The sequence below is a fragment of the Pristis pectinata genome, chromosome 31 (genome assembly GCF_009764475.1).
Source record: "Pristis pectinata isolate sPriPec2 chromosome 31, sPriPec2.1.pri, whole genome shotgun sequence".
Taxonomy (NCBI): domain Eukaryota; kingdom Metazoa; phylum Chordata; class Chondrichthyes; order Rhinopristiformes; family Pristidae; genus Pristis; species Pristis pectinata.
The window spans coordinates 18,853,004-18,878,913 of NC_067435.1; the positions used below are offsets into that span (position 1 = coordinate 18,853,004).

At 47.2% G+C, this 25,910-nt stretch overlaps 1 protein-coding gene across 1 annotated transcript in view; it reads left to right on the forward strand.

Annotated features, from left to right (window-relative positions):
- The window catches only part of lmx1al (LIM homeobox transcription factor 1, alpha-like), a 154,703-nt gene that overhangs the window by 67,380 nt on the left and 61,413 nt on the right, over positions 1–25,910 (forward strand). The window contains exons 6-7 of the mRNA XM_052041851.1: positions 10,847–10,922; positions 11,019–11,215. Of these exons, the coding sequence (XP_051897811.1) occupies positions 10,847–10,922; positions 11,019–11,215 (273 nt within the window). The remainder of the gene's footprint in view (positions 1–10,846; positions 10,923–11,018; positions 11,216–25,910) is intronic.

Consider the following 25,910-nt stretch of genomic DNA (forward strand, 5'->3'; position numbering starts at 1 on the left):
AATTAAAGATACTGGTTTATAAAGTTGCCAGAATCAGCAGCATAGCTGAGAACTGGGAGGGTTTTGAAACTCAGCAAAGGGGAAGGGAGAGACAGAGACAGAAAGGCAGGGTAGAATAGGGGAGGGAGCAACAAGAAACACTTAAATGGGACAGTAAGAGCTTCTCTGGGCATGTAAAAAGGAAGAGACCAACACAGGTGAATATTGGCCCCTTCCAGACCAGGAATGAGGAGATGACAGAGGAATTAAACAATTACTTTTCATCCTTCTTCACACAAGAAGACACACAAACTTGCCAGATGTATTAGAGCATCAGTGAGAATGAAAGAACTATGTATGTCAAAAAATAGTCCTGGAGAAGTTAGTGAGACTGAACGCTAATAAATTCCAAGGACCCAATGATCTATGTCCTAGAGTTAGAGTCATAGAGCACTACAGTGCAGAAACAGGCCCTTCGGCCCATCTAGTCCATGCCAGCCTGGTTTTCTGCTTAGTCCCATCTACCTGCACCCGGACCATAGCCCTCCATATCTCTTTCATCCATGTACCTATCCAAACCTCTCTTAAATGTTACAATTGAACCCGCATCCACCACTTCCACTGGCAGCTCATTCCACACTCGCAAAACCCTCTGAGTGAAGAAGTTTCCCTTTTAAATATTTCACCTTTCACCCTAAACCTATGACCTCTAGCTCTAGTGTCACCCAGCCTGAGGGGAAAAGCCTGCATGCATTCACCCTACCTATACCCTTCATAATTTTGTATACCTCTGTAAGATCTCCCCTCATTCTCCTGTGCTCCAGGGAGTACAGTCCTAACCTATTCAACCTTTCCTTAGGACTCAAATCCCAGCAACATCCGTGTAAATTTTCTCTGCACTCGTTCAAGCTTATTGATATCTTTCCTGTAGGTAGGTGACCAGAATTGCACACAGTACTCCAAGTTTGGCCTCACCAACGTCTCATACAACTTCAACATAACATCCCAACTCCTACCCTCAATGCCCTGATTTATGAAGATCAATGTGCCAAAAGCTCTCTTTATGACCCTATCTACCTGTGGTGCCACTTTTAAGGAATTATGAATCTGTATTCCCAGGTCCCTCTGTTCCATCACACACCTCAGAGCCCTGCCATTCACTATGTAAATCTTACCCTGGTTTGTCCTCCTAAAGGGCAACACCTCACACTTGTCTGCATTAAATTCCATCTGCCATTTTTCAGCCCATTTTCCTAGCTGGTCAAGATCACTTTGCAAGCTTTGGTAGCCTTCCTCGCTGTCACTACACCCCCAATCTTGGTGTCATCTGCAAATTTGCTGATCCAGTTTACCACATTATCATCTAAATCATTAATATAGATGATAAACAACAACGGACGCAGCACCGATCCCTGCGGCACACCACTAGTCACAGGCCTCCAGTCAGAGAGACAACCATCTGCTACAACTCTCTGGCTTCTCCCGCTAAGCCAACATTGAATCCAATTGACTACTTCATCCTGAATGCCAAGCGACTTAACCTTCTGGACCAGCCTCCCATGCGGGACTTTGTCAAAGGCCTTGCTAAAGTCCACGTAGACAACGTCCACTGCCTTCCCTTCATCAACCTTCCTGGTAACCTCCTCAAAAAACTCTATAAGATTGGTTAGGCGTGATCTGCCACACACAACGCCATGTTGACTATCCCTAATTGGGCCCTGTCTATATATATCCTGTCCTTCAGAATACCTTCCAATAATTTACCCATGACTGACATCAGGCTCACCAGCCTATAATTTCCCGGCTTGTTCTTTGAGCTTTTCTTAAACAACAGAACAACATTAGCTATCCTCCAGTCCTCCGGCACCTCACCCATGGCTAAGGACATTTTAAATGTCTCTGCCAGGGCCCTTGCAATTTCTGCACTAGCCTCCCACAAGGTCCGAGAGGACACCTTGTCAGGCCCTGAAGATTTATCCACCCTAATTCGCCTCAAGACAGCAAGCACCTCCTCCTCCATAATCCAGATATGGTCCAAGACCTCTTTTTTTTCCTCAGTTCTATAGATTCTGTGTCTGTCTTTCGAGTAAATACAGATACAAAAATTTCATTTAAATCTCCCTCATCTCTCGGATCCATGCATAGATGACCACGCTGATCTTCAAGAGGACCAATTTTGTCCCTTATTGTCTTTTTGCTCTTCATATAGTTATAGAAACCCTTGGGATTCTCTTTCACCCTGTCTGCCAGAGCAACCTCATGTCCTCTTTTAACCCTCCTGACTTTTCTCTTAAGTGTTCCCTTGCATTTCTCAAACTCCTCAAGTGCCTCAGTTGATCCTAACTGCCTATACCTGATATGCACCTCTTTCTTTTTCTTTACCAGGGCCTCAATATCCCTTGTTCCTTCAAGGTTCCCTAACCTGTTAGCCTTGACTTTTATTCTAACAGGAACATACAAATTCTGTACTCTCAATATTTCATTTTTGAAAGCCTCCCACTTACCAAGCATCTCTTTGCCAAAAAACAGCCTGTCCCAATGCACGCCTGCCAGATCCCTTCTGATGCCATCAAAATTGGTCTTACTCCAGTTTAGAAACTTAACCCTAGGACTAGTCCTATCCTTCTCCATAATTATCTTGAAACTAATGGAATTATGATCACTAGATCTAAAGTGTTCCCCTACACTCACTTCTGTCACCTGCCTGTCTCATTCCCTAAGAGGAAGTCCAGTTTCGCGCTCCCTCTAGTTGGGGCCTCTACGTATTGATTAGGGAAACTTTCCTGAACACATTTGACAAACTCGATCCCATCCAGTCTTTTTACAGTATGGGAGTCCCAGTCAATATGTGGAAAGTTAAAATCACCAACTATCACAACTTTATGTTTCCTACAACTGTCTGCTATCTGCCTACAAATTTGCTCCTCTAAATCCCACTGACGTTTGGGAGCTCTATAATATTGTCCCATTAACGTGGTCGTCCCTTTTTTATTCCTCATTTCCACCCATATTGCATTGGTAGTCGAGCCCTCCAGTGTGTCCTCTCTGAGCACTGCCGTGACATCTTCCCTGATGAGTAATGTCACCCCTCCGCCTTTAATACCTCCCCCCTGTCACGTCTAAAACGACAGAACCCCGGAACATTGAGCTGCCAGTCCTGCCCCTCCTGCAACCAGGTCTCACTAATGGTTACAACGTCATAATTCCACGTACGGATCCACACTCTGAGTTCATCTGCCCTACCTACAATGCTGCTTGCACTGAAATAGACACAACTCAGAACATCAATCCCACCGCGCTCACCCTTTCGGTTTCCACCACTGCCTGTTGTCTTAACATCTACTTTCCCCACAGCCTCTCCACTTGCTGCCCTGACACTCTGGCTCCCACCCCCCTGCAACTCGAGTTTAAACCCCCCCCCCCCCCCCCCACCGCCGAGCAGCACTCACAAACCTTCCGCAAGGATATTGGTCCCCCTCCAGTTCAGGTGCAAACCGTCCCATTTGTACAGGTCCCACCTGCCCTGGAAGAGGGCGCAATGATCCAAAAATCTGAAGCCCTCCCTCCTGCACCATCTGCGTAGCCACGTGTTAAACTGCACCATCTTCCTATTTCTTGCCTCACTAGCACGTGACACAGGGAGCAATCCTGAGATCACCACCCTGGATGTCCTGTCTTTTAATTTAGCACCTAGCCCCCTGAAATCATTTTGCGGGACCTTGTCACTCTCCCTGCCTATGTCATTGGTACCAATGTGTACCACAACGTCTGGCTGCTCAACCTCCCCCTTAAGAATGCTATGGACCCAATCCAAGACATATCTGACCCTGGCACCTGGGAGGCAACATACCATCCGTGTCTCGTTCATGTACACAGAATCTCCTGTCTGCTCCGCTGACCAATAAATCACCTATCACTACTGCTTGCCTCTTCACCCCCCCCACCCCTTTCCCGTCTGAGCCAAAGAGTTCTGAAAGAAGTGGCTGTGGAATTAGTGGATGCTCTGGTTATCACCTTCCAGGGTTCAATGGATCCTAGGATTGTTCCTATGGATCGGAGGACAACGAATGTGACCTCACAAGTTAAAGAAAGGAGGGAGAGTGTAATAGGGAACTGCTGACACTATCAACCTAATGTCGGTGGCAGGGAAACTGCTGGAATGTAAAATGAAGGATGCAATAAAAGGGTGCCTTGGAAAGCATAACAGAATTGAGCAGGGTCAACATGCATTCATGGAAGGAAAGTCAGATCTGACTGACTTGCTGCAGTTCTTTGAGGATGTCACCAGTAGAAGGGATCAGGGGAACCAGTGGATGTAGTGTATTGGGATTTTCCAAATGCTTTCAATAAAGTCCTCTGCAACAGGTTGGTTAATGAGGTTAGGGCACATGGGTTTGAAGGCTAATACACTGACAGAATTAGAATTCGATATCGGACAAAAAACAAGAATGAGAATAAACTGATCTTTCTCAGGTTGGCAGGCTGTGATGTGGAGTACCACAGGGATCGGCCCCTGGGCCTAGCTTTTCACAAGCTGTGTCAACGCTTTGACAGAGGGGACCAAGTGTCACCTTTCCAAGATTGCTGATGATGCAAGACTAGGTGGAATTATCAGTAGGGAGGAGGATCCAAAGAGGCTTCAAGGGGATATGGATCAGCTGAGTGAGTGGGCAAGAACGTGGCCAATGGAATATGATGTGGAAAAATGTAAATTTGTCCACTTTGGTGCACATAACAGCAGAGGAGTGTATTGTGTTTAAATGGTGAGAGAACAAGTAATGTTCCATGGTCCACTGCCCTCTCCTACGGAATTCCTTCTTCTCTAGCCCTTGGCCTCTTCTATCTATCACCTCTCAGTTTATTACGTCTTCTCCCCCCTCCCCCACCCGGCTCCCTTTCCCCTCTCACCTGGACTCACCTATCACCTGCCTGCGTGTGCTCCTCCCCCTCCCCCCACCACCTTATTCTGGCTTCTGCCCTCTTCCTTTCCAGTCCAGATGAAGGGTCTCGGCCTGAAATGTCGACTGTTTATTTCCCTCCATAGATGCTGCCTGACCTGCTGAATTCCTCCAACACTTCTTGTGTGTATTACTCCAGATTCCAGCATCTGCAGAATTTTTTGTGCCTCCAAGTACAGCTGCAACAAGAGATTGGGAAGGCAAATAGTATGTTGTTGCTCATTATGAAAGGATTTGAGTAGAGGAGTAAAGGTGTCCTAAAACAACTGTAGAGGCTGTAGTGAGACTGCACCTGGACTACTGTGTTCAGTTTTGGTCTCTTTATTAAAGGAAGGATGTACGTGATAGAGAGAGTGCAGTGAAGGCTTACCAGGCTGGTTCCACGGATGGCGGGTTTGCCCTATGAGGACACAGTGAACATTCTGGGACTGTGTTTTCCAGAGTTTAAGAGAATAGGAGGAGATCTCATCAAAAGAGGCTGAGAGGTGACTTGATAGAGGTGCACGAGATGTCAGCAGGCATAGATCGAGTGGACAGTCAGAGACTTTTTCCCAGGGCGACAATGGCTAACACGAGGGGACGTATTTCTAAGGTGATTGGAGGAAGGTATAAGGGGTATGTCAGGGGTAAGTTTTTTACACAGAGAGTGGTGGGTGCGTGGAACGCACTGCCTGCAGAGGTTGTGGGGGCAGATACGTTAGGGACATTTAAGAGACTTAAATGACACATGAATGATAGAGAAATGGAGGGTTATGTGGGAGGGAAGGGTTAGATAGACCTTAGAGCAGGACAAAATGTCGGCACAACATCGTGGGCCAAAGAGCCTGTACTGTGCTGTAATGTTCTATGTTCTATAAAACGCTTACATGGCTCAACAGGTTGGATGCAGAGGATGCTTCCCCGGGCTGAGTTGCCTAGGACCAGGGCTCATGTTCTCAGAACAAGGAGTGGGCCATTTCGGATGGAGATGAAGAGAAATTCCTTCACCCAGAGGATGATGAACCTTTGGAGTTCTCCGTCACAGAGAGATGTGGAGCCTCAGTCATTGTGTTCATTCCAAATGGAAACTGATAGATTTTTGGATAATAAGGGAGTGGAGAGATAAGGGGACAGTGCAGGGAAACGGCGCTGAGGTAGAAGTTCTGCCATGGCAATGAACGGTGGAGCAGGCTCGAGGGGTCGAGGCTGAACTCCTGTTCCTACTTCTCTTGTTGTAAGGGAAGTTTAGTGATCTGGGTCCAGCACATCTAACCCAGAGGAACCCATTGCCATTCACCTCCCTCACTCTACATTGTCCAGTCAAATTATTCACTATTAATTTCTGCATTGAAGTCTCCCAGCAGGATGCGTTGGTCACCACAGACAGGGCTGAGTTAGTCCTTGTACTGGTCAGTGGAGGAACAGGGACAGTGATTGCATTGGCCTGCTGTCAGGAATTTGGGAGGAAGTCCAAGTTTCCCCAGCTGCTCAATCAGGCCAGCAGAGGGGTCAGGAAGGTGTTTCCGGAGAAACAATCCAAGTGGATCCTCATGCTCTGCTTTTCCTTTCCTCTGGAGAGTGTGGTCACTGCCTGGCTCACTCTGCTTCTCCGCACACCTGGACTCGTGCAGTGCTGCAGGGTCAGAACCATAGTGGGCAAGTTCTCCGGAGATGAGAGCTATACTCCCAGACCTTCACCTTCTGGTTCTGTCCATAAGGATGCAAGGAGCCTGTGCTCCGAGAACCATTCGGTCTGTTGTTGTTTCAGGACCTCTGGGTTAGCATTTCCTGCTGTGGCACTCAGTCCAGCTGCTCGTTGTAGTGCAGCCAATCTTTTCTGGTCTCCACCTGCAGAAAGGGTGACCAGTGTTGTTCTAGCAGTTGTTACCCCACATGTAAAATTGTAGTCATGTTTGCCAATGGCCCCCTCTGCCTGTTACCTGAACCTCTCTTCCGTGCAGGGGTTGGGTCAGTCAATAGTTGACAGAATGAGACTTGCAGAAGAAAAACCTGAGCAGGAGATTTTCCGAGTGGAAACCCCATTGCACAGGGTCCGGACCTAACCCAAACCCTCAGGAGGGAAGTGTCACTGTAGTTACCAGCAGCTTCTGGATGTGAGTTCCAGTGATTCACCATTCTCCGGGCAAGGAAGTTTCTCCTTATCTCAGACTCCAGCCCAGGACCCAGTCCTGGTGAACCTTTACTGCATTCCCTCTATGGCAAGAACATCCTGTCTCAATGAAGGGAGCAAAATTGTACCTGGTACCCCAGTGTTGGTCTCACTGAGAGATCTTCTGTATTCTTGTAGTAAAGGCCAACCTACTGTTTGCCTTCCATCTGCTTGCTGCACTTGCTGATGTCGGGCATGTGAAATATGTGCTTTGCCCAACAGGGCTGAACTTGGTGTAACTAGGGAGTCGACCTGGGAGAGAATGTTGATGTTAGTTCTCCAACCCCGACAGTGGATTTGAGGATATTGTGGAGGCAGCATTGGTCCTAGCTCTCCAGTACCTTCAGGTGCTTGTCATTGGTAGTTAAAATCTTAGAAGCACATTAGGAGAGCAGGGATCTATCTATATTCCCCAGTAAACAATGATCTTTGTGCTGGTTTGAGATCTTGACCTTCAAACATCCCCTTCCTCAGATGGCCAAAGGTGTAGTTGCATTCTAAAGGTGATGGTGAAGTTCATCATCAGTGTTTGCCCTCACTGAGAGGTGGCTTCCAAGAAATGGGAATGGTTCACCTTTTCCAGCGAACCAAGGTCACTCCGCCCTCAACAGTCAAGTGGCAGGAGGTAGGTGAACCCTTGTGCTTGCGTGTGTTGGAAAGCCAAAATCCAACCAATCGTCGACTCTTGCACTGAAGTCTACGAGAGGATGGGTCTTACACTCAGCATCCACAAAACTACCGTCCCAGCTTGCCATAGAACCATAGAACAATACAGCACAATACAGGCCCTTCGGCCCACCATGTTGTGCCGCCCTTCAAACCACACCTAAGTCTATCTAACCCCTTCCTCCCACATATCCCTCTATCTTAAATTCCTCCATATGCTTATCTAACAATCTCTTGAACTTGACCAACGTATCAGCCTCCACCACCACCCCAGGCAGCGCATTCCATGCACCAACGACTGTCTGGGTGAAAAACCTCCCTCTGATATCTCCCTTGAACTTCCCACCCATTACTTTAAAGCCATGCCCTCTTGTATTGAGCATTGGTGCCCTGGGAAAGAGGGGCTGGCTGTCTACTCTATCTAAATATTTTGTACACCTGTATCATGTCTCCTCTCATCCTCCTTCTCTCCAATGAGTAAAGCCCTAGCTCCCGTAGTCTCTCCTCATAATCCATACACTCCAATCCAGGCAGCATCCTGGTAAATCTCCTCTGCACCCTCTCCAACGCCTCCACATCCTTCCTATAATGAGGCGACCAGAATTGGACACAGTACTCCAAGTGTGGTCTAACCAAGAGTTTTGTAGAGCTGCATCATTACCTCGCGGCTCTTAAACTCGATCCCACGACTTATGAAAGCTAACATCCCATAAGCTTTCTTAACTACCCTATCCACCTGTGAGGCAACTATTGTATAACAACCCACTGTATAACACTATATTGCCCCCCACTGTATAACAATGCCCTCCCACAACAGAGGCTCACAGACCCTGGAAGATGTGTGTTCACTTTTACCAAGATGCTCTCTGATTCTGACACCTTCTCTTTTGTTTCATTTCCCACTCCAACGTCCAGTAGAAAGGTCTGACACACTTGGAAAGGACTCACACACACTGTTAGAAAAATAAATTTCTTTCTCCTTTTGCTATTTCTTCCAATTTACCTGGAGCAGTTGAAACCCTCTGTGATGAGAGGGCTGAGGGGTGGCAACTGAAGAGCAACACAGCATGGATAAAGGCCCTTCGGCCCAACCAGTCTATCCCGACCACGGCACCCACCCAGCCAGTCCCAATTTCCTGCATTCAACCCATATCCCTCCAAGCCCCTCCCTTCCATGTACCTATCCAAGTGCTTCCTAAATGATACTCTTGTACCTGCCTCACCCACTTCCTCTGGCAGCTCATTCCATATACTCACCACCGTCTGCATGAAAAAGTTGCCCCTCAGGTCCCTTTCATATCTTTCCCCCTCACCCTAAACCTATGTTTCCTCGTTATGGACTCCCCTACCCTGGGGAAAGGACTGTTACCGTCCACCTTATCAATGCCTCTCATAATATTAAACATTTCTCCTACGTTCCAAGGAATAAAGACCCAGCCTGGCCAACCTCTCCCTATAACTCAGGCCCTCGAGTCCTGGTAATATTCTTGTAAATCTTTTCTGCGCTCTTTCCAGTTTAACCACGTCTTTCCTATAACAGGGTGACCAGAACTGTACACAGTGCTCCAAGTGCAGCCTCACTAACAACTTAACAACTAGAACATAATATGCCAACTCCTACACTCAGTGCCCTGACTGATGAAGGCCAGTGTGCTAGATACCTTTATCACCACCCTGTCTACCTGTGATGAAGGTATCTCGCACACTGGCCACTTTCAATGAACTGTGCACTTGTATTCCTAGGTCCCTCTGTTCCATTACACTCCCTAGTGCACCACCATTCATAGTACAAGTCTTATACTGGCTTGACTTTCCAAAATGCATCATCTCACAATTACCTGTATTGAAATTCAGTTGCCATTCCTCGGCGCACTTCCCTAACTGATCGAGATCCCCCTGTAATCTGCAATAACCTTCTTCACTATCAACAACACCTAATTTCATGTCATCCGCAAACTTACTGATCAAACCTTGTGTATTCACATCCAAATCATTTACATAAATAACAAATAACAAGGGTCCCAACACCAAATCCTGCAGCGCACCACTAGTCACCAGCCTCCATTCCGAGAAATCACCACACTCCGAACCCCGATCGCTGGCGCTGTAATAGCGTCGCGCTAACCGCTACACTACCGTGATCAGTAAATTCAGAGATGATGTGAAGGTTGGTGTGGTGTTGACAGTGAGGTGGGTAACCTTTGATACAGAACAATATTGATCAGGTGGTAAGATGGACAAAGCAATGGCTGATGGAATTTAATCCTGACAGGTGAAAGGTGACGCATTCTCGAAGCACTAATAAGGTTCGGATGTGCAAGATGAATGGTGGGGCTGTAGCAGTTACTGGGGGACAGAGAGACCTTTGTGAACAAGTCCAGGCATTGCTGAAGGTGACAACAGCGATAAATAAGGTCATTAAGAAGATACACAGGACGCTTGCCTTCATTGGCCATGAGAACAAGGAGGTTATGAACAATTTTATAAAACTTTGACTGGGCCACAGCTGGAGTACTGAGGGCACAGGTTTAAGGCAAGGGAAAGAAAGATTTAGAGGAAGACTTTTTTCACCCAGAGTATTGGGATGAGGAACTCACTGCTTGAAGGGGTGGGGAGGCAGAGACTCTCACAACATTTAAGAAGCATCTAGATAAGCACTTGAATCACCAAAGCACAGAAGGCTGTGGATCAAGTGCTGGTAGTCCATGTATAGGTAGGTATTTGATGGTCAGCATGGACATGGTGGGCCGAAGGGACTGGTTCTGTGTTGTAAGATCCTATGACTCTGTGCCACAAAGATACCACACGCGCCCACACACACACACACACACACACACACACACACACACACACACACACACACTCAAGTGCATGCAAGCATACTCACACACACTCCTGCACATACATACCACAACACCAGTGCACATACCACATATACATAGATCGCACACAGGCACACAAACCAACAGAGAGCACTTCAATGTTTCCAAGTATTGTGCCTGTGTTCAGACTCATACCTAGGGACAAGCGTCTCAATGTGAAGTGTTGGTGTGTAACCTGCTCTGAATGTCTGAAGTCTGAATCTTTTACACAGGAGATGGACCATGGGAAACGACATGGGGTCTGGAGGTACAGAGAGGGTTTTGAGGACGTCCGTACTCAGTGAACTGGTGAGTGTCTTCTGTCCCTTGATTCTCCTTTCTGTGCTCTGGATTGTCCTTTTGCCTCTGACGACAGGTTTGCTGCTTTCTCACTCATGGAGACAGATTCCAAGGCACAGGCGAACAGCAAGGCACAGGCGAACAGCAAGGCACAGGCGAACAGGCGAACAGCAACACAGCCACCCTATGTGGCCCAGGTTACCACCAGAAGACAACACTTCAAGAAAGGGACAGTCAGGGCAACAAAGGGCTAGAGGTGTTGGGGACCCCACCATCAGGGAGACCTCCAGCACAGTGCCCAGGTAAGCCTTTACCCCACCTCATTGCATTCCCTGCAGATAAAGTTGTGTTGATTGAGCACACAACCTCACTGGAAGTGGTGAGGTGGAACCATTACAACACAGCATGTGGGAACAGATGATGTGATGGCCTCTTCTCTTGCAGGGAACCTGAAGGAATGCTGGTTCATGCACAACACTGCAATGGAACAAAGGTGCCCCAACTTCTCCCACACAGGGCTGAGGGGAGAGTCAGGAGAAAAGAAAGGCTGAAGTCTAAGGAGGAAAACATGGGGAGCATTTCCTCGGTGGGAGAATGGGGAAAACTGCAGAGGGCAAAGGCAGAGACGGATCAGTGGAAGGCACGAGAAGCCTACCAGGAATTGTATGAGATCTCCTTTCCGGGATCATTGAGTAACCTGCAATATGACTCCTCAATCATAGGTTGTGCCCACCGAATGCAAAAGTGTTTCTTGAGCAAGTCATTCAGGTACAGTGGGTGAGAGCTTCAACAGTCATTGTCCACTTGGACTTTCTGAAAGCATTTGATAAGTTTCTTCACACTGGCTTATTTCACAAGGTGGAACATCTGAAACATCAGAACGTGGAACACAGAACAGTACAGCACAGGAACAGGCCCTTCGGCCCACAATGTCTGTGCCGACCATGATGCCAAATTAAACTAATCCCATTTGACTGCACGTAATCCGTATCCCTCCATTCCCTGCCTGTTCACGTGCTGGTCTATAAATGCTCCTTAAGTGTCACTATCATACCTGCTTCAACCACCTCCCTGCCAGCCCGTTCCAGGCACCCACCCACTGCTCCCTCTGTGAAAATCTTACCCCACACATCTCCTTTAAACTTTCCCCCCTCACTTTAAACCTATGCCCCTGACATTTCCACCCTGGGAAAAAAGATTCTATTCACCCATCTATGCCTCTCAATTTTACTTACTTCTATCAGGTCTCCCCTCAGCCTCCGACACGCCAGAGAAAACAGCCCAAGTTTGTCCAACCTCTCCTTATAGGTAATTAGTTTATTAGATGAGGAATTATCATTATTCCCACTATGAAAGAGAATTGAATTTATGGTATGCATTCTATCCCACCAGTGGTGTGCCGGGGGCCTCGGACCAGTCCCGTACCCATTACTTGACACTGCCTTAATTAATCAATTCAGCGATGAGCTGTTGGGTGTCGTGAGTTTGTAGATGAATTTGTGCGGTGTGTGATTAAGTCTGCTAAAGTTAAATGTGCTGAGGGATTGTGTCACATTGTGAATGGAGTGAAATGAAAGTGGTGTCCCATAGCTTCATCATCGGTCACCAAATGAAACACTGACCATTTCTCTCTCCACAGACACTGCCTGACCTGCTGAGTGTTTCCAGCATTTTCTGTCTTTATTTCAGATGTGCAGTATCTGCAGTATTTTGCCGGCGACTGATCAGAAACCACTGCACAGTTTCAAACAGTCATCGGCCGCAGCCTCTCAAAGGCCTAGGTGCACTCACCATGAATCATTTTATAAGTTCTTAATTTTTTTTTACGGGTGGCGCAGTGGCCCAGCTGGTAGGGCCACTGCCTCACAGCACTAGAGACCCGGTGCTGTCTGTGTGGAGTTTGTACGTTCTCCCTGTGACCGCATGGGCTTCCCCCTGGTGCTCCAGTTTCCTCCCACATCCCAGTGGCAGAATCTGGAGGGAATTGATGGGAACATGGGGAGAATAAAAAATGGTTTTAATGTAGGATCAGTGTGGAAGAGTGGTTGATGATCGGGGCAGATTCGATGGGCTGAAGGGCCTGTGTCTGTTTTATATCTCTCTGTGACTCTATGTCTCCGAGTATGTGTGGTTGGGGAGGGGGAGATGGGAATGTGACAGAGGTGGGGGAAGGGTCAGGTGGGGGAGGGTTGGGGAGATGTAGAAGTCACCGCCACAGACAAATACATCAAATTCTCCTTTGGGCACAAGCTACCCTTCCTGGCATCACTTGTTCCAGGAATGTCGGCACAACATTGTGGGCCGAAGGGCCTGTACTGTGCTGTAATGTTCTCTGTTCTAAACTTCAATTAGTGGGATATACTCACAAGTTGGTTTCCAGCACTACAATTCCCTTTCAGATTGAATCCCAAAATTTGAAACAGGGGGATTAATAGACTGGAGAATCTTAAGGGGATGACAATGTGAAATACTGGGGAGACAAAGGCAGTAAAGGCCGTGTTCCTCATTCAATGTGTCGTGGTGTTAATAAGGTTGATTTAAAATGTAAAACAATGGATAGGAATTTGTATGACAGAATGTAGTGAGACAGACACACCACTGATGAAGTGTTTAGTGAGATCATCATTTTTACAAATGGGGTGGTGAACCAAAGCTGGGGACAAACGGACAGTTGGTTCTTTTCTCTACTTCGGTTGGGAATGACGATTTATATCCCAGTGTCACCATAAAACACTTTGGGGCGGCCCAGTGGCACAGCGGGTAGCACCGTTTCCTCACAGCGGCAGAGACCCAGGTTCAATGCTGACCTGGAGTGCTGTCTGTGTGGAGTTTGCACGTTCTCCCTGTGACCACGTGGGTTTCTCCCGGGTGCTCCGGTTTCCTCCCACATCCCAAAGATGTGCAGGTTGGTAGATTAATTGGCTGCTGTAAGTTGCTGCCAGTGTGTGGGTAAGGGGTAGCGTATGGGGGGAGTTGATGGGGATGTAGGGAGGATGAAATGGCATCGTGTACAGTTCGTGCAGGTGGGTGTTAAATGGTCAGTGTGGACTCGGTGAGATGAAGGGTCTGTTTCTGTGCTGTATGGCTCCATGTCTTTAGCTGATAAGCTCAAAGGAGGTAACGTTTTGGCATAGATACAAGGTTGGCTGGGAAACAGTAAACAGAGAGTAGGTATAAATGGTTGACAAGGTGTAACGTATCGACGTTGAGGTCTCAACTTTTTACAGGTTATATGTGACTTGGAAGAAGGCACTGAAAGGACGATCGGTAAACCTGCTGTCAACATAAATATAGGGAGGAAAGTTCGTTGTGAAGTCACAGAGTTGTACAACATAGAAACAGGCCCTTCGGCCCACCATGCCTAAGCCAACCATCATGACTGTCAATACTAACCCACTTGCCTGCATTAATTCCATATCCCTCCATGCCTTGCTTATTCAAGTACCTGTCCAGATGCCTCTTCAATGTTGTTACTGTTCCTGCCTCCACCACCTCGTCTGACAGCTCATTCCAGGTACCAACTGCTCCTTGTCTGAAAAATGTATCCCTCAGATCCCCTTTAAATCTCCTCCCTCTCATCCTCAACCTGTGTCCTCTAGTTTTTGACACCCCTCCAATGGGGAACAGACACTGGCTGTATCCCCTCTCTGCCTGTCATATACACCTCTATCATGCGGTCCCTCTTGTGAAGTGGACATAAGGTGACAACAAGGAATACGGAGAGGTTAAGTGAGCAGATAAAGATCTGGCAAATGAAGTGCAGTCTGATGTTGTTCATTTTGTTCAGAAAAATAAAAAATGAAGCACCTACCTAAACAGTGCAGGATTGCAGAGCTGTGGGTGCAGAGGGATCTGAGTGTCCCAGTGCATGGTTCACAAAAAGCTATTACGCAGGCACAGTGCGTAATTAGGAAAGCTAACAATGATCTCATTTACGCCAAGGGGAACTCGGCACTAAAGTAAAGTAATTAAGCTTCAGCTATGCAGGACAGTGGTGAAAGCACATCTGGAGCACTGAGCACAGAAGTAGTCTCCTTATTTAAGGAAGGATGTTGATGTGTTGGAGGCAGTTGAGAGGAAGTCGACCGGACCAATGCCCGGAATGGGTGGGTTATCTCATGAGCAAAGGCTGGGCAGAGTGTGCTTGTACCTGCTGGAGTTTCGAAGAGTGAGAGGGGACGACTGAAACGTACAGGATCCTGAGGGGTTGGAGGGCTGGATGGAGGGAGAATGTTTCCTCTCATGGGAGAATCTGCAACTAGAGGTCACTGTTTAAAAATAAAGGTCACCCATTTGCGATAGAGATGGGGTGGAGGGGGAGGGACTTTCTTCTCTCAGAGGCCATGGGTCTTTCGAACACTTGGTGGTGGAAACAGAGATCTTGATAAGCAAGGTAGGGAGGGGGGGAAGGTTACTGGGTGTAGATGGAAACACAGAGTTGAGGTTACACTCAAATCAGTCATGATCTCATTCAATGACAGAGCAGAAATGAAGAGCCAAGTGACCATTCACTCTGATTTCAGACATTTGTCTTTCGTTCCTGTCCTGGCAGTTATCATTGTACCCTTAGTTCAAAATAAATCCAATAACTCCCCTTGAAGTCTGTTATCTGGAAAAATCTGCATAATGCTCCAGTCGCCCTGGGCACTGTACTTAACCAATCCATCACTCCGCAATGTCAGTTCACAGTAAACACCTCACAGGCAAAGAAGGAGATTGGAAATGCAGTTCTTCTTGTAGTGTAGGAAACGGCAAACAAACCGCGCACAGGAAGTTCCCACAAACAGCAGCATAATCCTCTGACTTGCAGTCGTTCTTTAAGAGATACATATCAGGCAGGTCATTGGGGATTGACTTCACTGAAGTAGTATGGATTATCATGACATTGTCCACAGGCACTGTCTAACAGTGCAGCACTCCCTCAGCACTGCACTACAGTGTGGGCTTGCATTATGTGCTCAAGTCTCTGGAGTGGGACTCGAAACAGCAATCTTCGGACTGATAGACAAGCAAGCTGCCCACCGAGCAATGGCTGACACTGTGGTGTATAAAGTCATTTAGCCACCTGAAGTGGTATTTGTACACGTCAGTAGTCAACCAGCAGTGTGCAGACGTCGCTTGCATTAACACGTGTTCAGTGTCCCTGCTCCAAGACATCATCAACCCCTTCACTGAAACGTGGGAGAGGAAAGACCTTACACTCAACATCCACAAGACACTTCCTTTGTCAACATGCCCCTACTGTGCAACACTGCCCTCCAACGATAAAAGTTCATGGTGAGACTCTGGGTAACAGAGGCCACTTCCCATATCATGGGGAGCCATCTCTCAGTGAAGGCAGACATTGATGAATTAGCCACTACCTTCAATGCACCAATATGACCTTTGGTCAATTCAGGAAAAAGATATTTGAAGATCAAGACCTCAGTTGTGACACAAAACTCATGGTCTACAAGGCAGCAGTAATCCCTGCCCAATCTGCTTCCGAGACCTGGGCTACCAAGAGCAGGATCCTCAAGGCACTGGAGAGATAGGACCAATGGTGTGTCCACAAAATCTCCAGGTTCACTGGGAGTATTGGTGAATCAACATCAACTTCCTTTCCCAGGCCAACACCCCCAACACTGAGGGCCTGGAGACTTTCAGCCACACTGGACAGATACGTTACTCACATGCCCGACACCGGGCTCTCTATTTTGAGCTCAGATATGGAGAGACATTACCATGTGGACAGAGCAAATGATTCAAGGATGTGCTCAAAGCCTCAATGAAAAACTTCACATCGCCCAGCCAACAGTTGCTCAAAATGGAGGAGCACCCGGAAAGGTACTGAAAGCCTTAATGCCGTCCATGGGAGCCCACAGAAGCAAAAATCAGCTGACCACTCACAAACTGCCCACCTACCCTCTTAGGCACCTCCTGCCCCATCTGTGGAAGAGTCTGTGGTTCCCACTTTGGCCACATTAACCAGCTCCGAACCCATAGAACTGGAGAGGAAGCAAGTCATCCTCAATCTGAGGGACTGCCTAAGAAGAAGAAGAAATAGTACTTGTAACTAGACTGCCAGTCAATGTAAGTGTGCTCACCCTAGGCAGTGCTGTTAGGCTGGTTCTCCCCAGTTGGTATGCATCGTCTGTCCAACACCTTTTGTAGTAATTAAACTATGTATAAGAACAGTGTACGTAGGAACATTGAAGAATATATCCAGCACTGGTATTATAGATTATTCAGAATATGTAGGACTGTGATAAATCTGTGTGTTGTATATAGCATTGCACTGTTACTGTGTAACAGCAGTGGGTGTACAGGAGGGACTGTCTAGCAGTTATAAGTATGTGAGATTGTAATCAGACTTTTCAGAATGACATTGTGTTAAATGTCATAATCAAATTTGTATAATAACACTGCATACAGGGGTTAACAATTAGGCTTTCAACACCAATGAAGCTTTGTACCCAGACTGTGTATAACAGCTGAGTATGTGTAGGACTGTAATCGCTGTATACACAGCAGTACCATCCTGGATTATAGCGTCTGTGTATGGGATTGCCTATGGCACTAATTATTGATGATTGTAAATGATTGTGTTTGTCAGTACTAAGCACACTATCTTGTGTATAACAGCAACAAATGTGTAGGACCATAACTAGACCGTGTGTAAGATCACAGGGAGTGTAGGTTAGTAATCACAGTGTGTAGAACTTCACTAACCATATAGCGCAGAAACCAGGGTTGCACAGGATAAGTGTACTTTGTGTTGTAGTACTGAGTGTAACAGATTGTGAACAGCCTGTGATCAGCCTACAATAGCGCTGCATATGACCACAAGATCACAAGACAAGGGAGCAGAGGTAGGCTGTTCGGCCCATCGAGTCTGCTCCGCCACTTCACCATGAGCTAAACTATTCTCCCATCTAAGCCCCAATTCCCAGCCTTTTCCCCATATCCCTTGATACCCTGACTAACTAGATACCTATCAATGTCTTCCTTAAACACCCCCAATGATCGGGCTTCCACAGCTGTATGTGGCAAAGAATTCCATAAATCCACGACCCTCTGGCTAAAGAAATTTCTCCTCATCTCTGTTTTAAATGGGTACCCTCTAATTCTAAAACTGTGCCCTCTTGTCCTGGACTCACTCACCAAGGGAAGCAACTTCGCCGCATCTACTCTGTCCAATCCTTTCAACATTCGAAATGTTTCTGACGTCCCCTCTCATTCTTCTATACTCCAATGAGTACAGTCCAAGAGCCGAAAAAACGCTCCTCGTATGTCAGCCCTTTCATTCCGGGAATCATCCTCGTAAATCTTCTCTGAACCCCTCTCCTTTCCAAGGTAAGGGGCCCAAAACTGGACACAGTATTCCAAATGAGGTCTCACCAGTGCCCCAGAGAGCCTCATCAACACATCCTTACCTTTATACGCTACTCCTCTTGAAATGAATGCCAGCATAGCATTCTCTTTCCTTACTGCTGATCCAACCTGGTGGTTAACCTTTAGGGTATCCTGCACGAGGACCCCCAAGTCCCTTTGCACTTCCGAATTTTGAATTTCCTCCCCATCTAGATAATAATCTGCCCATTTATTTCTTCTTCCAAAATGTACAACCGCACATTTCTCGACATTGTATCTCATCTGCCATTTCCTTGCCCACTCTCCTAAACTGTCCAAGTCTCTCTGCAACCTTCCCATTTCTTCAACACTTCCTGCTCCTCCACCTATCTTGGTGTCATCTGTGAATTTAGCCACAAAACCATTTACTCCATAATCTAAATCATTGATATACAGTGTAAAAAGAAGCGGCCCCAACACCGACCCCTGCGGAACACCACTGGTAACCGGCAACCAACCAGAACAGGATCCCTTTATTCCCACCCTTTGCTTTCTGCCTATCAGCCAATGCTCCACCCATTCTAATATCCTTCCTGTAATTCCAAAAGCTCTCATTTTATTAAGCAGCCTCTTATGCGGCACCTTGTTGAAGGCCTTTTGAAATTCTAAATACACAACATCCACAGCCTCTCCCTTGTCCATCCTACTTGAAAAAAATTCCAATAGGTTGGTCAGGCAGGATCTTCCCTTCATGAAATCATGCTGGCTTGGACCTATCTTGTCATGCAGCTCTAGGTATTCCATAACCTCGTCCTTGAGGATCGACTCCAGTAACTTTCCAACCCAGGATGTCAGGCTAATAGGTCTGAAATTTTCTTCTTGCTGCCTCCCTCTCTTCTTAAACAGCGGAACAATGTTTGCGACCTTCCAGTCCTCCGGAACCATGCCAGAGTCCTGGAAAATCATCTCAGATGCCTCCACAATCTCTAAAGCCACCTCCTTTGGAACCCGTGGGTGCACTTCATCCGGTCCGGGAGACTTATCTGTCCTTAGTCTATTTAGCTTCCCAAGCACCTTCTCTCTAGTAATCTTGACTGTACTAAATTCTATTCCCTGAAACCCCTGACTATCAGGTATACTGCTGATGTCTTCCACAGTGAAGCCTGATGCAAAATACTCGTTTAGTTCCTCTGCCATCTCTTTGTTACCCATTATAATTTCTCCAGCACCGTTTTCAATTGGTCCTATACCTACTGGTATCTCTCTTTTACTCTTCATATATTTAAAAAAGCTCTTAGTATCCTTTTGTATGTTATTTGCCAACTTCCTTTCATAATTCATCTTTACTTTCCTAATGACTTTCTTAGTTTCTTTCTGTAAGTTTTTAAAAGTTTCCCAGTCTTCTGTTTTCCTGCTAATTTTTGCTTCCTTGTGTCCCCCCCCCCCCCCCCCCCCCCCACCATTGCTTTTATTTTAGCCTTAACCTCTCTCGTTAGCCACAGTTCTGCCATTTTTCCAATCATAATTTTGGAATATATCTATCCCACACTTTCCTCATTTCTTGTAGAAATTTTATCCATTTCTGCTCTGCCGTCCCTCCATCTAGCTTACTTTTCCAATCAGTTTAGGCCAGTTCCTCTCTCATACCACTGTAATTTCCTTTGTTCCACTGAAATATCGACACATCTGATATCAGCTTCTCCTTTTCAAATCTGAAACTGAACTCAGTCATATTATGATCACTACTTCTTAAGGGTTCCTTTACCTTTAGTTCCCTAATCACCTCAGGTTCATTACACAGCACCCAATCCAAAACAGCCGATTCCCTGGTGGGCTCATCAACAAGCTGCTACAAAAAGCCATCCCGTAGGCATTCTACAAACTCTCTCTCCTGAGATCCAGATATGGAACTGCACTCAGAGTGTGTACAGTAGCTTACAGCATGCAGAACGTTGGGGACAGCGGGGCAGCTGTGTGAGGAGAATTGGGTCGACTCAGTGTGTATTCACTAGAGTTTAGAAGAATGAGGGGGGAATCTGATTGAAACCAACACTGTTTTGACAGGGCTAGACAGACTGGCTGTAGGGAGGCTGGGGTGTCTAGAACCAGCAGTTCCAGGCTCAGGTTACAGAACAAGAGATCTAGGGCTGGGATTTAGGACTGAGGCAAGGAGAAATGTTTTCACCCTGAGGGGGTGAACCTGTGGAATTCACTACCAGGGAAAGCTGGAAAACCAAGACACTGAATATATTTGAGGAACTAGATAAATTTCTAGACACAAAAGGCATCGGGGGTGTGGGGAGAGAGCAGGAATATCGTGTTGAGATAGAAAGAGGATCACATTGAATGACAGTGCAAACTTGGAGGGCTGAATGGCCTCCTCCTGCTCGTACCTTCCACTCTTGAGTTTTAAGAATAACTTGGATAGATACATGGACGGGAGAGGTCTGGAGGGTTATGGACTGGGTGCAGGTAAATGGGACTAGCGGAATACTGTTTCGGCACAGCCTAGAAGGGCCGAATGTAGTGTTCTGTGGTTCTATGGTTCTATGTTTCTACGTTTAATCAGATTATATTTCATCAAATATGTCCTGGCCCAGAATCTGAAGTCAGCTGAGAAGTAAAACAGTGTTTGCTGCTGACCTCGAGGAGGGATGCCCTCATCCTGACTTCTGATGCTACATGTGGAGTTTGCACATTCTTCCTGTGACCCCGTGGGTTTCTCCTGAGCCCTCCAGTTTCCTCCTACATCCCACAGGTTGGTAGGTTAATTGGTCACTGTTAATTGCCCCTGGTGTAGTGGGAACAGGAGAACCAGGACAGGGTGGTGGTGAGGTTGAAGAGGATACGAGCAATGAGTGCAGATCGGTGCTTGAAGGTCAGTTCGGCAGTAGAACAAGGGGCCCTGTTCCATGCTGTGTGGCTCTGAGATGGATGAGGGCAGCAGGTGCATGAGAACACCACCACCTGCAAGTTCCCCTCCAAGCCTCGCGTGGTCCTGACCTGGATATATATCGCTGGTCCTTCACTGTCACTCGAAATCCCGGAACTCCCTTCCCAACAGCACAGTGGGAGTGCCTCCACTAGAATGACCACAGCAGCTTAAGGAGACAGCTCAGTACCGTCTTCTCAAGGGCAGTTAGAGATGGGCAATAAATGCCAGGCCAGTGATGCCCAGATCCCAAAAAAGGATTAAAACAACAGTTTGGGATTCCCGTGTCATGTAATATACAGACTGAAGTCCCAAACACATCAGAATCCACTTACTCAGGTCTGAGTGTGTAGACTACAAAGGGATGAATTTGTCTGCTGGAAGTATGTCTAGTGCAGCTTCTCTCAGACTGCATGGATCGGTCGGAGCGGCAGTTGGACTCACTGAGGAGGCAGAAAGTGTTATAGATAGGAGTTTCAGGGAGGTGGTCACACTGCAGGTTCAGCCAGGTAGATAGGTGACCACCAGGAGGAGAAGACAGGTAGTGTAGGAGTCCCCTCTCTAACAAATCTTCTGTTTTGCACACTGTTGGGAGGGCATGGCCTCTCAGGGGAAAGCAACACAGCAGCCAGATCAGTGGCACCAGAACTGGCCTTGTTGTTCAGCAGGGAGGGTCGATAGGGGACGCTATAGTCAGCAGCACGAAAGGGCATTTCTGTGGCTGTGAGCCAGGACCTCAGGAGGGTGCATTGCCTCCCTGGTCACGGACGTCACTGAGCAGGCACAGCACATTCTGAAGGGGGAGGGTGAGCAGCCAGAGGTCGTGGTCTATATTGGTACTGATGACATAGGCAAGGAGAGGGATGAGGTCCTACAAAGGGAATCTGGGAAGTTAAGTAGAAAGTTACAAAGCAGCACATCTAAGGGTGCAATCTTAGGATTACTCCCCGTGCCACATGCTAGTGAGGCCAGAAATAGGAAGATAGAGTGGCTGAATGTGCAGCTAAAGAGCTGGTGCAGGAGGGAGGGCTTCGGATCATTGGGACCCTTTCCAAGCCAGATGGATCCTGTACAAGAGGAATAGGTTACACCTCACCTGGAGGGAGACCAATATCCCCCCAGGGAGGTTTGCTGGTGCTACTCGGGAGGGCTTAAACTGGTGCAGTGGCAGTTGAGAATCAGAGCAGAAGGTTAGCAGGTGGAGAGATTGAGGATACAGTCAAAGTTCAGTCAAGTAAATCTAATAACAATAATAGTCAGGGCCAGGTTAATGAGCACAGTGGGACTGACGTCTGAAGTGTGCTTATTTTAATGCATGGAGTATAACAGGTAGGGAAGCTGAGCTTGGAGCCTGGATCAATACATGGAACTACGATGTAGCCATTACAGAAACTTGGTTGAAAGAGGGACAGGACTGGCAGCTCAACGTTCCAATTTGCAGGTGTTTCAGACGTGATAGAGAGGCGAGGGAGTTACACTACTGATTGGGGAAAAAGTCACAGCTGCACTTAGAGAGAACATCCTGGTAGGTTCATCTAGTGAGACAATGTGGGTAGAGCTCAGGGATAAAAAAGGTGCAATCACTATGATGGGGTTATGCTAAGGACTCCCAATAGCCAGAGGGAGATAGAGGAATAGAAATGCAGGTAGATCATGGAAAAATGTGAAAACAACAGGGTTGTTGTAGTGGGTGAACATAACTTCCCCAATATTGACCCAGAGTCCCTCAGTGCAAGGGGCTTAGATGGGACAGAATTTGTAAGGTACATCCAGGAGTGCTTCTTGAAACAATATGTAGATAGACCTGATGTAGGGCTTCAACCCAACACATCGACCAACCCTCCATATATATTGCTCGAGCCACTGAGTTCTTCCAACAGTTCATTTCTTGGGATGAGGCCATAGTAGACCTTGTATTGGGGAATGAACCTGGCCAGGTGATCGAAGTTTCAGTGGGGGAGCACTTTGGGAATAGTGATCATAGTTCTGTATGTTTTAAGATGGTTATGGATAAGAATCAAACTGGTAAATTGGGGAAGGCTAAGTACAACAGTATTAGGCATGAATTGAAGAGACCATATTGGGAGCAGCTCTCTGAGAGCAAATCCACATCTGACGTGGGAGTCTTTTAAAGGCCAGCTGGCTAGAGTTCATGTGAGGATGGCAAAGTTCGGGAACCCTAGATCACAAAAGGTATTGTAAGTTTAGTCAAACAGGACAATAGGTCTAGAATTCACTGTATAAGTAAATAGATTCACCTTGTACCCTGGAGTCTTTGCCATTCTATGTTGAATATTTAAAGGTGGGACAGGCTTGAGGGGCCTGACAGTCTACTCCTGCTCCTACTTTCTTGCATTTCTTATGTTCTTGTGACCTCTGATTACCAACTCTTCGCTGCCAAAATCTATCACTTCTCTTCTATATGTCAAACACCATCTGCCTCTGTTTGCCCACATTGGTAAATTGGTTTATTATCATCACATGTAGCGAGGTACAGTGAAAGACTTTGTTTTGCATGCTGTCCATACAGATCATTTCATCACATCAGTGCATTGAGGTAGCACAAGGGAAAACAATAACAGAATGCAGAATAAAAAGTTACAGTTACAGAGAAAGTGCAGTGTAGGTAGACAATAAGATGCAAGGCAATAATGAGGTAGATTGTGAGGACAAGAGTCCATATTATCGTACTAGGGGACTGTTCAATAGTCATATAACAGTGGGATAGAAGCTGTCCTTGAGCCTGGTGGTACGTGCTTTCAGGCTTTTGTATCTTCTGCCCAATGGGAGGGTGGTGAAGAGAGAATGTCTGGCGTGGGTGGGGTCCTTGATTATGTTGGCTGCTTCACCGAGACAGCGAGCAGTGTAGACAGTGTCCATGGGGGGTGGGGGGGCTCATTCTGTGATGTGCTGGGCTGTGTCCACAACTCTCTGCAGTTTCTTGTGGTCCCAGGCAGAGCAGTTGCCGTACCAAGCCGTGATGTATCCAGATAGGATGCCTTCTATGGTGCATCGATCTATATTGCTGAGGGTCAAAGGGTACATGCCAAATTGCTTTAGTCTCCTGAGAAAATAGGAGCACTGGTGAGCTTTCTTGACTGTGGTGTCTACGTGGTTGGACCAGGTCAGTCTATTGGTGATGTTCATTCCTAGGAGCTTGAAGCTTTCAATCCATTGAAACCTGTTCAGCACCATTGATGTCAACAGGACCATGTGCACTGCCCCCCTTCCTGAAGTCAATGCAGTCTTAAGCAAGTACTAACAAGTGGCCACTAGTGTCCTGGTTAATTAGGTAATCAGCTAGAACTGGTTAATTGAAGTTACTTGGGCACAACAGGACACGTGGGTGTTGCAGATTGGTGAAAATTTGCCACCAAGAATGAGGCAGTTCTGAGGGATGTGCTGGGGGTCCTGGGACAGCCAGTGACCATGGGTTGAGCAGAGGGGCCGTGGTCAGAATGTAGAGGGAGGCTGGAGTCTCTAGCTGCCAAGAAGGAAAGACCAGACAGATCAGGCCAACGATTCTCTGAGGACTGGAGGTGAGGATGGGTCATGGGGGAGAGGGGCTGGTGTTACAAGGACCCAGGCTTTGGCACCAACCAGCTGGGATGGCCACGGGGTGATGATGTTGGAGACTGGGGTCTCGCTGGGGTGGCACTGCAGTAGCGCAGTATGTTGGCAACACAGCTTGTCCACATTACTGTGCCGATCAAAAGTTCGGCTCTTACTCAGTGCGGCAGCACAGCTGCAAATGCATTCTACCAGAACTCCGGCAGGTCAACAATGCAGCACCCCCTCTGCAGTGCATGGGTCCCACACTGGAAGTGCAGCACCCTCTCTGTACCAAAATACGACAATGCAACGTTCACTTAATCTTGCCACACACCCACATCGCAGCTCTCCCTCATTACCTCAGTCCAGTAGCAGTGCAGCTCTTCCTCACTCTTGCAGCACAGTGGTAGTGCTGTATTCTGTCAGAGCTGCAGCATGGTGACATTGCAGCACTTACTCCATTGCAGCACGTTGACAGTGCATTAGTCCCTCAGTACTGTAGCAGATCCACTTTGCAGCACGCCCCAGGACTGCATTATGGCAACAGTGCAGTGCTCCCCCAACAGGTTTGTATTGCAGCTTTCAGTCAGTATTGCAGCATGTAGACCATGCAGCACTCCCTCAGTACTGCAGCACACCTACTGCACAGAAATCCTTTCCAACTGTGACAAGTCAACAACCACGCACCCCTCCTCACTGTAACCCACTGAAAATCCCAACGGTTCTGCAGCACACCAACCATACAGAGCTCACAACGTACTGCTTCACATCAACAGTGCAACACTCCTTCAGTATTCAGAATGTCGACAATGCCGCACTGCCCCAGTACTGCATCACAGCACAGCAGCAGGCTGACAGACCTGAGACCTGGACCACCAAAGCACTGGAGAGATAACACCAACAAAACCCTCCGAATCCATTGGTAGACCAGAGAAGCAACATCAGTGCCCTCTCCCAGGCCAACAACTCAACATCACAGCCCAGTTACCCTCAGTCAGCTCTGTGGGGCAGGCCACATCGTTCGAATACCTGACATCACACTTTGAAACAGACGCTTGATTCCCAGTCCTGTTACAGCAAGACATTATGAGGGAGACAGAGGAAAAGATTCCTAGATTCACAAAGAAATGCAACATTCCCACTGACTTCTGGGAATCTCTGACCCAGGACCATCAAAGTGG